This window comes from Puma concolor, chromosome B3 (genome assembly GCF_028749965.1).
Source record: "Puma concolor isolate L17-30 chromosome B3, mPumCon1.1.hap2, whole genome shotgun sequence".
In the NCBI taxonomy this organism is placed as follows: domain Eukaryota; kingdom Metazoa; phylum Chordata; class Mammalia; order Carnivora; family Felidae; genus Puma; species Puma concolor.
Genome location: NC_141672.1, coordinates 137182757 through 137196364, shown reverse-complemented (window position 1 = coordinate 137196364; position 13608 = coordinate 137182757). Strand labels below are relative to the sequence as shown.

Here is a 13608-nt window from a genome sequence, read left to right as displayed (position 1 = left end):
CTGTGCTGACAGCTCAGAGCCTGGAGCCTGTTTCGGATTCTGTGTCTCCCTCTCTCTCTGCCCCTCCCCCGTTCATGCTCTGTCTCTCTCTGTCTCAAAAATAAATAAACGTTAAAAAAAAAAAAAAAAAGAGTTGGATGCTTAACCAACGGAGCCACCCAGGCACCCCTGGGATGCTTTTTAAAACCCATGGATGCAGGGCCCTACTTCTAGAGACTGCGATTCAGGTGAGGCCGTTGGAGCTCAGCATCTGTATTATTTAAAGGATCCCCGGGTGATTCTAAGGTGCAGGCAGTGTTGGAACCCTGGCTTCTCACAGAGAAGTAATGTGGGGATTAAATGAGGAAAAGGAGAAAAAGCAGACCCAGAACAGTTCCTGGTACCTAGGTGCTTAAACATGGTGGCTTCCCTCCCCTTGTCTCCTGTGGTGACCACTGTCTTTGCCCCTCCCCCATTCCATTGATATCCTTCTTCCCATTGTTCCTGTTCCCTGCCCCCTCTGGGTTCCCAATGAACTCATATAGGCAAAAACCTTTGCAAATCCCATCTAAGTGCGACCCTGTGTGTGTGTGTGTGTGTGTGTGTGTGTGGCACAAGCACATGTGTGCAGAGTGGATTCCATACCCTCTTCAGAGGCAGGTGGCTGGGTGGGAAGCGTGGATTCTCTGATTTCCAGCAGGGTGCAGGGAGCTCATCCTTTGTCCACCAGGGGAACTTCTTGGAGCATTCGCTGACATTGTAACTTGGGTCTGGTCTGCCAGTGCAGAATGTCCTCGGCTAGAGACGGGGGGCCTGAATGGGGGGAGAGTTGCATGTTCCTACGGCTTGGAGATGGACGCTTGGGAGTGAAGAAGGGAGGGTGATTCCAGGCCCGAGCTCAGCATTGTCCAAACACCCTGTGTGGGAGGGGTGGGCAGCCGGGAGTGCTACTGGCTGGAGACGGGGCAGCAGAAGCTAGGAGGTCCAGGCATGCGTAGTCAGTCGGTGCCAATGCACTTGCTTTTTTTTTCTTGCTACCTTTAGGTCCTTCGGCCTTGGTGCTATTGCGTATTTAGGCACCTGGGCCGAGAAGACATGCACTGAAGTGTCCTTTTCTAGCGTGAGGCACGGGCTCTTTCATCTCTCGAAGGGTCACAAGAGAAGCCACCTGAGCCAGGGTGTGAGATGTTCTTGCTTCATCATGGCTGATCTTAGGGAGCAGAGGCACACAAAGCCCAGGCTGCCCCTACTCAGTGCTGTGGCAAATGGAATATGAATTATTTTCAGGGTGGCCATGGGGAACTGGTTTCTCTGCTGGCTAGCTGCACTGGCCTAGAGAGACCCAACCAGCCTCTTCAAACCAGCCGATAAACTACCCTATGTAGCTTGCCCACCTTGGCCTGTCCCTCAAATGCCCTTCTCTTCAGGTACCAGGTGAGGGACCTTTCTTGGAACAGCTAATTTCTCTGATATGGCTCCCTCCTTATGTATGCCCTCCTCGTATACAAATATGCTGTCCATATAGGTGTCCAAATATGCTCCTGTTAAACATTTATTTGGTGACTTGTTTGCCTTTGTAGTTAAGAAGTGGCTTTGGCTCTGCTTTTTAGTTTCCTTTAAATTGTAGAGGATTTCAGAAAGCCCGAATAACCTTGGAAGAATGTTTGAAACGAGCTTAACTTTATGTTTAAGATGAGCTTTAATTGACCATAAAGATGAAAGATTCTTACCAAAGACGGGTATTGGAAAGACATACATCCATGATTTTATTTCCTTATTACTGTTTGTATTGGAATTAAACTCTTCCAAATGAAGAGTGTAGGAGTAAAATTATGGGCCACTTCTGAGATTAACGCCCTTAATATGGCGCATCTAGACATAGAGAGAGCTTTTCATCAATACTCTGCCAATACAAGTCTGCTGCCCTCCGGGGTGAAATCACCCGGGGCTGGGAGAGTAATTTGATCTTGGAGTGACTTTAATCAATGTGCTCCTGTTAAGCAAATATTTCCAATTTTTTCAGCAGGTTTGTTTGCTGTGTAAATTTCTTTTCTCTGCCAACATGCTGAGCTGGCGCCATTAATTTCCACAGGTGGGATGGGGTTGTTGGCTTCCCTGGGTTACTTCTTGGTGTGCTGGGAGCTGGGATAGAATTTCATGAGCCATTCCAGCCAGCTGCTGAGCACCTGGGGCAACGTTTACAAATGACTTGGGGTGACCACCCTCTAGCACCAAGTGCCCCCCACGTTGATGAGGAAGGTTCAGTTGTCTGAGGTTTACTTTGGATGCATTTTTAATCATAGTGGTTGGCAAAGACAGGAAGTCTGGGCCAGGAATGAAATATCTGAGAGCCACAGATGTTCAAGCTCGGGGGAACTTTCTGGAATGACTTCTCCTGCAGATTCTGCCTATGGCAGTGGAGGAGATTATCTGAGGTCTGTTCCTAAGTCAGTAGCTAAGGAGGCAGAATTTCGAGATTCTGTGCCCCCATGTTTCAAGCTATAGAAGCTGACTGCATGCACATTGCTAAAGCATCGTTGAATGCATTTTTGTCTGCTCTAGTTTTAGCCTTCAGTGGGCACAGGAACATTCCTTTTCAGTGTGTCCCTAGATTTATGTTGTTAGGAGAAAAAAAAAGCAAAGCTGAAGTTCCACAGAGGGAACGGGACAGAGAAGTGCTTGTGCCCATGTCCCCATATAACACCCACACAGAGTCATGCCTGGCCCAAGAGGCCAGCCTGACTCCATGGGGCTCTGGGGGGGTCAACTCTTACCTTTTTCTGATAATTTTGCTGGTGAAAGGGAAGTGACTCCCCGCCCCCGCCCGCTGCAATGTATTCACTTCCAGTTACCCTTCTTCAAATTTTGCCCATCTTCAAGGCTCCCCCCAGATGCTGGGCTTAGTAAGCTCAGAGCTCTGTATTCTGTACTCTTATGGAGCTGGGCATTGGCTGCCTTATTCCATTGCTTTTGGTAGCTGTTTTGAAGACAAGGACTCTCTTTTGAGTTGGGTTTCCAGCTCCTAGCTCAGTGTCATGCACGTGGAGAAAGCCCTTCAACCTGAAGCTCTGAGTAACCATCTTTGGCCCCTGCTCACCTCCAGCAAGTTGGCCCAGCAGCTGGCTTGTGCACTTCTGTTGGCCAACACCTGTGGCAAGAAATGCACCTTCTACAGGTTGGTGGCTGACTGGGCATCATCGCAACGGAAGCCAGGTTTCTAGTCAACTTTTTAGAAGATAGTGCAGACTGGAGAACATAATAGCTGTAATAGATCATGGTCTTTTGACAAAGATAGTGGCTTGGGGTGAGAATTTTTCACTTGTGACAATGATCAAAGCCACCTCTTTTGAGTGCCTTTTCTGAGTTGGCCAGTGCTTTCAAGAACGTTCTCTAATTTTCCCAACCAATCTATGGGGTAGATGGGAAGAGGCACACTTCAATAATGAGCCGTTAGGTTTGTTAGGTTTTAGAGGTGAAATTAATTTCCAACACTAGACCTAGACCTGGTGAGATCAGGGCTGCTTGATTTCAGAGCCCTTGCTGCCCTGTGTTCTGGTCCTAAAACACTTCTTTGTCCAGAATTTGGGTTTCAAGGTATGTAGAAGCTGGAGATAAAGACCAAAGTCCCACTGATGATCTACTGACTCTTCATGTGTGAGATTTGGGTTAGAGTTTTGCATACAGACGGGGGCTCATTCCTTAAATATTTTTTTTTAATGTTATTTTTGAGAGAGAGCGAGAGTGAGCGAGCAAGCTGGGCAGGAGCAGAGAGAGACGAAGACACAGAATCTGAAGCAGACTCCGAGCTCTGAGCTGTCAATAGAGTCAGATGTGGGGCTTGAACTTATGGACCATGAGATCATGACCTGAGCCAAAGTCGAACACTTAACCGACTGAGCCACCCGGGTGCCAAATGGGGCTCATTCTAATCTGGCTTCCTGGTCACCTCTTTCACACTGGTCTACAGAGGATTAAACCTTCCACAACTAGTTGAGTCGAGGCATGCTCCAGACCGTTGTTTCCGTTGGACATACCAATAAATATTCAAAATTTGGTTCTTATGACGGACCAAGGAAGATACACAAGAAATTTTTTATTTTCCCTACATGTCTGTTTCCCCCATTAGAGTTCTTTGATAACTTTGCTGCTCTAGGTGAGACATTTCCAATCTGACGGACACAGTGGTGAACGAGAGTGTTTTGTCTCCTAAAGCCAGAAAAACTTATGTGTTGATTTCCAAATTGCCAAAGCAAGGGCTTGTAATACTTGGGTCTACAGATAATTGGTTGATATAAATTAATGGATAAAATGTTCCTAACACATAAATGAAGCCAGCTATATGGTAAAACACACAACAGCAGCTTATAGACGGTTTGCATATTGAAGGGGGTATTTGAAATGATGCCATGAAACATGAAGCAGAACACACACACACACACACACACACACACTGGCAGACACTGCAGTAAATACCTGTGAAAGAACTTAGTACTTGCTCATAGTAGTAAAGACCTTGATTAGCAAAACAGGACACCTTACTGGAAAGTGCACGGCTCTTGACCTCCCTGACACCGCTTCCAGGGTTATATGTCAAAAGCAGGACTTTTGGGTTAAGAGAGCACACTGAGAAAACACATTTCTCCCCTCCCTGATTTCCGCTGGAAAATATAACAGAAGCTACCTCAGTGCTCTAGTGTGGCATCCACATTCTGGAAACTTCGAGGAATTTCTGCTGCAACGATATTCCTGGATCGAGGAGGAATTTGCCGGCCATTTCACTTGCTTAAAGAAACAGCTTGCTTGGGCCATGAGTCTGCAGGGGGGCGGGGCGGGGGGGGGGGGAGTGGTAAGAGATCTCAATGAAACTCCTAGTATAGGCCTGAGGTCCCATATATGCACAGGAGAGGGGCACAGAGAGGGAGAGAGAGAGAATCCCAAGCAGGCTCCAGGCTGTCAGTGCAGAGCCCCATGTAGAGCTCCATCTCAATAGCCGTGAGATCATGTCCTGAGACGAAATCAGAGAGTTGGACGCTCAACTGAGCCACCCAGGCGCCCCAAGAAAGAGTAGCTTTGTTTTCAAACTTGACACCAAAATGGATTTGGCCGCATAAATCTAACCTGAACTGCAATGGGTCAGGGCCGTGACATTGTGACTACAGAAGAAAAAATTCCCATTGAGGAAGCGTGAAGGGGTAATTGCGCCTTTGGCCAGCACACATCTACCCAAATTGCTGAGACAGCGGCTCTTTACTCCGTGAGGGACTATTTAGGTAGAAGCTTGTGCTTACTGAGAACAAAGGCACAGGGACAACTTTGCATGTGAATGACCCAGCCACAAACCCAAGCTTTCACTGTACCTTCCTCTCTTGCCCTTGAACACGGCATGTTCACACTGGTGGGGTGGTCTATTTGCAGGACAACAAACCCAGGGAAGAGACTCACGCTGGCCACAGAAGTGGGCTTGGGGGTCACTGGACAAAGAACTTGGGTTCCCAGGTACCCAGAGTGAGGTCCAGGCGTGGAACGGGAGGCTCAGGCTGCGGGCTGCATGTGGCCCTGGCCCCATTCAGTCCCTGCTCTGTGTTTCCTCCATCCATGACCACCCCCAGGAGTGGGTGACTTCAGCACAGCATCTAAACTCTTAAGATGCAGCTTATTCATGGCAAGATTAACACCTTCTGTATCTTGGAGAGTTGCTGTGACAATTAACTTATTAATTTATGATCTATGAAGACACTTGTGGAATAAATGCTCCAGCTATGCACAGTCTAATGGGATTGTTACCCTTTATGAACACTTCCCTGACTGTTGCACTAAGGCGTGGTCTGTGGCAAGGTCTGTTGGTGCCCCGATGTTTTCTTAAAAAGTTCTCTCTTCCTAGCTTCTTATGCTCTTCCATAGACCTATTTCTGGAATGTTTTAAAATTACTAAAAACTCTATCGGTATGTTCTAAACTTCTTGGGGAAAGTGTCCCATATATTGGTTACCCATTCATTGTGCGTCAGGTTTCTCATCACCAGGGTATTGATGGGCTCTTCCCGGTTAAGATCTCTTCTCAACCCCAGAGGGCACTGTGGTTAGCGCAGGATTTGTAGGGCCGCCCAAAAAGATTTGCTTTTGTTCAGTGTCTTTCTAAATTGGGGTATAATTACTTAAAGCAAAATAGCTTGGGGGGTTTTGACCAATATGTTTGACACCCATGTAGCCAATCAAGATGTAGGGCGTTGCCATTACCCTAGAGCAGGATTTCTTGCACTATTGACATGTGGGGGTGGATCTTTCTTTGTTGGGGGCTGTCCTGTTTATTGTGGGGTACTTAACAGCATCTGTGCGCTAACTGTCAGAAGCACGAAGATCAAAATGTCTCCAGACATTGCTAAATGTCCCCTGGGAGGCAAAATCAACGCCCCCTCCCCACCCGTCTACCCGTCTCTCCCCTCCCCCAGGTTAGAACCACTGCCATAGAATATTCCTTCCTGGCCCTTTCCAATCAATCCCCGCTCCCTCCCAGAGGTAACACCTTTCTGATTTCTAGCTCTACAGATGAGTCTTGCTGTCCTTGAACTTTACATAAATGAAAGCACACAGTATGCACTCTTTTGTGTCTGGCATCTTGATCTCAACATACTGTCCGTGAGATTCATCTGGGTCATTGTATCAATCTCGCTATATCAATATACCAAGGAATGTCATCCGTATCCCCCGCTGATGGACATTTGGGTTGTTTCCAGTGCTTGGCTGTTATGAACAAAGCAGCTGTGAACATTCTGGTACAAGCCTATGTGTAAACCCATGTGTTCATTTCTCTTGGGCAAATACCCAAGTCGTACGGTAGGTAGATGTTTAATTCTGTGACAAAGTGCCAGACTGTTTTCCAAAACGGTCCCATCACTTTATACTCCCTCCAGCAGTGCACTTAGACGTGCCGATGGCTCGTCATCCTCACCAACACTTGGCGGCACCTGTCTTTTTAATGTTAGCTAGTCTAGTGGGCAAGTGTCGTCATTGTGGTTCTAATTTGCATTTCTGTAATGACTCGTGATATTGAGCATCTTTAAATGCGTTTCGAATACACAGGGCTGACAAAAGAATATGTAAAGAACCCTTAGAAATCAGTAATAAAAAGACAAAGCGTCCAATGACAGTGGGCAAAATACTTGAACAGACACTTCACAAAAGAAGCCAGTATGAAAACCGTATCTTTGGCTTTGTACCCTTCTCCAATTCACACTTGTCACTTGTGTGTTGCACGTTGTTCTTTGTTTAACAACGGTGCTTCAACGTGCCAAACACGTTCCAAGCGCTTGACAGTGTTAACTCACTGATTCCTCAATGTTAACCTATCTCGTTCTCAAAGCAACCTTATCAGGTATTATCTTCATTTCACAGAGGAAGAAACCGAGACCTAGTGAGGCTAGGAGGTTGCTTGCTAAAAAGAGCAGCTCGTCCACGGAGGATCTAGATCCCAGCCCAGGCAGCCTGCCTCCAAGCTCTTAACCACTACGCATGCTTCTCGCTGCAAGGGGGGGAGGCCACAAGGGATCCCTGCTGCAGTTTTTCAAGTTGAATTTCCAACCGTTTATGAGATCAGGAGCACTGGGGTTTAGATACCCAGAACGCAGGATCTTTATTTTTATTTTCATAGCTGTTTCTATTTCTGATGGCGACGATGCAAATTTTCACAGTGGAGGTGCCTTTTAAAGTCTCCCACAGTTGGGACTTCGATGCCCCCAGGAAGGTGTCTTTCAACCGCAGTGCTTCTTGTGGTACTGAGAAAGGCTTTGTAATGGTTTTTCAGGAAGAAAAAAGGACAAAAAGCCTCTGTCTGAAGGTTGTCCAGAAAAGATTTGTTCACTCTAATCAAAACCTTTTCCTCGATGGCATTTTCCAATATCCTTACAAATCCCTCCCATCCCCTGCCCATGTCAGCAGTAGTGATTGAGGTTAAAAGCTGCCTTTGTGCAGCAAGATTCTGGCTCACCTGGGCTTTCTGCCTTACCGCTCCCTACCCACTACATGGGGGGTGCTTAAGCACCATTTTACTGGGTACTACTAGCACTTTCCTAAAATAAAAGAAAAACGTTTAATGAGTCAGCCTCTTCCGAATATTCTTACCCCTTTGGATTGGCCTCATTTTAATACAGCAATATTTCCATTTGCACTTAGGAAAGACTATTAAGTATGTAGACGTATGTCTTTCTATAATCACAGAGGAGTATTTCTGTAAATGAAGGGAACTTTATGCATCCAATGAATCCAACAAATATTTATTGAGTACTTGCTAAGGTGCCGGGCACTGTGGGAAGAAACAGATTGGAGTGTAATTGGGCTCCTGCCATCAATATGGTGGAAACACGGGGTCAGATATGTTAAATGTCAATTACCACGGAGTTTCAAAAGTTCTTCACCAGGGAGGGAGGCGATAGGGAGAGCTTAGAAGAGAGCATGGTGGCAGTATCCCTTCACGGCCCAGATCTCCAGATGTCCTACGCCATGCTAGCTACGCACCTAGGTGTTGACGGACTGGTTGGATTTAGAATAGTGACAAATAGGCAGGTGTGAGGCAGCACCACCGGTACCTAGGGGGAGCACGGTTAAAGACCTGGAGTTGCTAGTCCAGTTTGTTTTCACAGAGGTTGAGAGCTGGGAAGATGACGGCTGACAGCATGGAGGGCCCGCAGTGGCACTGGGCAAGGGAATGTTCCATGGCAGACATGCACAGACCACTCCTACAGTCTCCACACAGTAGGAGGTGAGAAGTAGACAAGGGTCTTGTACATCCTCTGGATCACTTCTTAAAAAAAATGTTTCATGCTTATTTTTGAAAGAGAGAGAGACAGAGCGTGAGCAGGGGAGGGGCAGGGAGAGAGGGAGACACAGAATCGGAAGCAGGCTCTGGGCTCTGAGCTGTCAGCACAGAGCCCAATGTGAGGCTCGAACTCACTAACTGCGAGATCATGGCCTGAGCCGAAGTTGGACACTTCACTGACTGAGCCACCTGGGCGCCCCTAGGATCACTTTTTTTTCTCCTGAGGCCGCGTGTGAATATTAAAAAGGCTTCAAAATTCAGGGGGTAATGAAACTGCCAGTTACAATATGGAGGATGGAGATTTCTCTCCACATAGGCATGTTCTCTAGTGATAAAGAAAAAAATAGTGAAGCTGTTTAGGTTCCCTCTTCTGATACAGCCTTTGGCCTACTCTTTGGCTTTTTCTTTGAATATTTTGGAGGAAGTGTTGGCATCTGAGAGTTTTCAAAAAAACAAACAAACAAACAAACAAAAAACCAAATACTGCCATGCAAGTGGATACGGCCAAGGAATTGGGTTTTGTGTTCAGGACAGCTTCTGAAAGGGCCCGGACTTCCCCAAAACCTATTGCAGAGGGCAAGTTGATTTGGCATAAGAGATTGAAATTTAGCAAAAGGAAATGTGCCCCAGAGTAACCAGTGGCCCCAAATTATGAACAACTGAAATCATTCCCTCTCCCAGCCTGAAGGGCCTGGTTGCACCGTGCCAAACAGCCTGGGTGTCGGCTTCGCACACAATGTCGTTTTTGGCTCACAGAACATTGCAATCGGAAGAGACACAGAGAATTCCTTCCGGTATCCGGTGCAGAGAGAGGGGCTATGGTAGCAACACCACACTCTCCAACCTCTGCTCCGCAGGTTGGTGCTTTTTAAGGTGGGCTCTGCGTTGAATAGTCTGGGCTACTTCTTCCAGGGCTCATTAGGGTGAAGACACAGTATGGAAGGTGGCACATTTTTCCACCAAGCAAAGGGTTCATTGAGTAAGACGCTCTTTTTCCTCCATTTATCCATAGAGCCAGGCAGCCCACGCGTGGCACCGACTCGCAGTAGAAGCCCTCACTGCCACGGGCAGGGCACTGCAATGGACACAGTGGGCCCCAAAACATATGGTCTCCGAACATGGACATCACACCTTGGGTTTGGAGGAAAGATATACATCCTTCAACACATGTAAGATTTCCCAGCGTGGTATGAACTGGGTGAGAACAGAGGGCCTGAGGTAATAATCGTTGGCCTAGGCAGCTGGGAAATGCTTCCATGCTGAAAGGACGCTTGGCCTTGATTTGTGGGGGGTTCTGGCTTTTGCCAGGTGGAGAAGGAGGAAATTCTAGAGGGCATACTCATACCCTGTCTGTGGGAAGATACAGAGTACCCCGAGTTTGGGTGACAGGAGTGGGGAGGCAGGAAGAGCTGAAAGATGAAGTTGATAAGGCTTTGCTTTGGGGCCATATTGTCAGAGGTCTTATCGTATGAGGTAGGATTTAGACCTGGTCTGGCAAGTCTTTGGCGGGGGGCAGTAACACTGGACATGCTCTCCGGGGAAGGACGATGAGAGCAATATTTTGGATAGACTCTGGTAACAAAGGGGAGGGGGCTCTCTGGCTCATGGCAGGGGCTGGGAACGAGAAACTGCTCTGGGAAGGTAGTTCGCTTGTGATTAAACGTCAGTGGTTTGCGGTGTGGGGAGCACGGGCTCTGACCCCCGACTTCTTGGGTTTGAATCCAGGCTCTGCCACCTACTGTTTGCATATTTTGTGCATGTTACGTAGTCTCTCTGTGCCTTGGTTTTATTATCTATAAAATGGGGACAATAGGAGCAATTAGAGGAGAGTTTCTCGTATTGGACTATGAACACACATCGGCTTCTTACAGTGCAGATCCTGATGTACTTGGCCTGTAGCAGAGCCCGAGATTTTGCATCTTTAATTAGCTCCCAGATGGTGTTAATGATGCTGGTTCACAGACCACAGGCTGAGTGGCTCAGTGGCTCTTAATGGTTGCTTTGAAGATTATGTGAGTCCATACATGTAATAAACACCAAGAACAGCACCTGCCATAATAAGTAGCCATTGTTAGGACCCATAAGAAAGACTTGAAGTGTATCTCAATTATTGCTTTTCATGTGCTTTGCCCACTAGAAAGTTTTCTAAAGACATTTACTTGCTACCTAAGCTCTCTTTCTCACCAGATACCTGCAGAGGGTGAGCGTGGCTTTATTCTGGAGGGAGAATCCAAGCCACCCACAGCGATGGGCCATATGATTCAGCCACCGGGAAAAATAGCTTCATAGTGGACAAAAGTTATCACTGCGGATCTTCCAGATCTCCATCAAGTTGGAAGATGGGACACCTGGCCTTTTCTTTCTGAGCAGGACATGGGATTTTCCGTGTGCAAGCAGCTAGGTAGACAGTTGAGGATCCTTTCAAACCCCAGGGTTTGGGCTCAAAAGATCCGGGACAACCTCCCGCAGCTTCTACCCTTTTTCTTTGCAGGAATTTTAGCTACGGGCGCTGTTGGGGTTGGGAGAGGCTACCTGCTTGGCTTTCTGTTAGAAGAGGGAGCAACGCAGTGCAAACGCATGGCCTTGAATTTTGCGGAGAACCTGGAAAAACGGACATATGGGACTGGATAACAACGCATCAGTCACACTTTGTAAGTACTTGGAATTTTGTTTGCAAAAGTGAGGTTCTGGCCGAAAAAAGGACCCCCAAATCTCTACCCTCCCCCTCCCCCAGTCATCCCCGTTTTCACGTTCATCTGCTCTTGCTTCTGCTGTGAAGAATCAGCTCCCTGTGGGGAGTGAAGAGTGGTTCTCTAGCAAAGAGCAACACAAGAACCTCTTGCGAAGTGCTTTAGAAAGCCACTATACACGGGAAGGAAAGAGGTTTTGCTTCCAGCAGAACTTCTACAACGTGGACCCCCGACTCTCAGCAAAAGGCCAGCGCTGCTGACAAGAAAAGGAAAAAAAAAAAATTCCACTAAGAAAAAGGAGCATTGGCTTTGGAGATCCAGGCCACAGATCATTTCTCTATGGCATTTCCGGTATGTGGAAGGAAAAGAAAAATAGGAATTACCTGGCTTGAGATTTGGCTAATTTCCTGATATTTCATTGGAAGACCATGATCACTTAACTATCACCTGGACTAAGTGCCCGAGCCTCAGTGTTAATGTCTGCACAATGAAGATGAAATTCGAGACTCATTGTGAGCATTCCTAATGCTCCTCATGTACCTGGTACATTGTAGGCACTCCAAAAATGTTTGTTGAATGAACGAATGAACAAAGGGATGGATGTATGGATGGATGGATGGACAAAACTTGACAAGCAGCACTTTGTTTACGTTATAAAGCCCTGTGTATCTTTAAAGGCTATTTTTATTTTTTTTGATTTTTTTAATGTTTGTTTATTTTTGAGAGAGAGAAAGAGAGACAGAGAGAGACAGAGCGTGAGTGGGGGAGGGGCAGAGAGAGGGAGACACAGAATCTGAAGCAGGCTCCTGGGTCTTAGCTGTTAGTACAGAGCCCGACGCGGGGCTCGAACTCACAAACCGGGAGATCATGACCTGAGCCGAAGTCGGTAGCTCAACAGACTGAGCCACCCAGGCGCCCCTCTTTTTTATTTTCAAAGGCTAATTTTAATTGCCACTTCCTCCCAGAAGCCCCTTCCATTTTTCCCGCCCACCTTGCCCTCCATCCCCGAGTGACATCATAGTGATAAGCAATTGTTGAGTGTGTGTGCCAGCCGCCGTCCCAAGCGCTCTGAACACATGACTCCAGCACTCACACACACAACAGTGAGAAATTCCTCCTGCTTCATGGGCAAAGACACAGGCCCAGGGAGTTAATGTTTCTGACTCAAGCTAGTAGTTTGGTGGGTCCAGTGTCCCCAAACTCAGGTGTGGGAGATGTCCAAACTTAAGAGAACCTTGGCGCTTTTGCATGGAGTTACAGAGACCACCCGAGGGCCACGTTTTGGAGGGCAGTTATTTGAGGCTGTCACTATTTCCTCCATCACTCCTTGCTTTCCTCCGAGAGATCCCTGGAGAGCGTAGGAGGTAGGAGGCTACCTTTGGGTCTGTACGTGTAGTTTATGCCTGTGATGTGGGGAAGGCAAGTTTTCTATTTCAGCTTCTGGAGGATCTCACGCTTCCCGTGCCCTCCCTGGGCAGTCAGACATGGAGCCCAAGGGGGTATTGGGGTTCTGATTTGTCCTTTTGGGGAGACTTTCCATAATGGGGTTTCTCACTCTTGACATTCTCCCGTGAGATGGGGGCTGACCAACGAGGAGTTTGAAGAAGTCTTGGGAAACCTCGACTCCTTGCCTCCCTGGTTAAAACTTGGTTATTAGAGTGCAGAAAATCTTATTTTTGCTGTAAAAAGAAAAATAAAACAGAGGGCTTGCTAAGGCTCCTGTGGTTGCTTTTTTTGTTGTTGTTGTTTATAAGAAATTTTTGGCACATCCCCTTTTCCTCATGGTATTATTGCCATGCCTCAGTTTATCCCCTCACTCTTGAGTTGCTGGGCAGAATTTCACCACTGGTGCCGCCCCTTCCTTGGCCTTGGTTCTGCCCTTGACCGAGACATGTCTCCCTGACTCAATTTTCAGCCTTTTCTTCTTGAAACTCCCTCCTCTCTTTTCTTCCATGATCTTTCTGCTTCTCTGCTCTTTGAAGCCAACCTCCCTGTCCTTTAAGAGATGGGAATTCTCCAGAATCATGGCCTCAGTGCCCGGGCCACCCTTCTCTCCCAGGCTTATCTTATACGTGCCCATGGCGTTTAGCCCACACATCAGTTCCCCCATATTCCCGGCTGCTCCCCGG

The 13608-nt window shown here is 47.3% G+C and overlaps 1 protein-coding gene across 12 annotated transcripts in view; it reads left to right on the top strand.

Annotated features, from left to right (window-relative positions):
* The window catches only part of LOC147580409 (uncharacterized), a 90992-nt gene that overhangs the window by 60319 nt on the left and 17065 nt on the right, over positions 1-13608 (top strand). Inside the window, exons 3-5 of one of the 12 annotated variants that reach the window (XR_015252881.1) lie at positions 8614-8732; positions 9802-9958; positions 11281-11440. The exons of 9 other annotated variants lie outside the window; for them this stretch is intronic. Coding sequence is in view for 1 of the 3 variants with exons in the window: in XM_086711469.1 (XP_086567595.1) it covers positions 11281-11420 (140 nt within the window). In the remaining 2 variants the exon portion in view is untranslated. The remainder of the gene's footprint in view (positions 1-8613; positions 8733-9801; positions 9959-11280; positions 11441-13608) is intronic. 2 more of the 12 variants (XR_015252882.1, XM_086711469.1) reach the window with 2 other exon arrangements.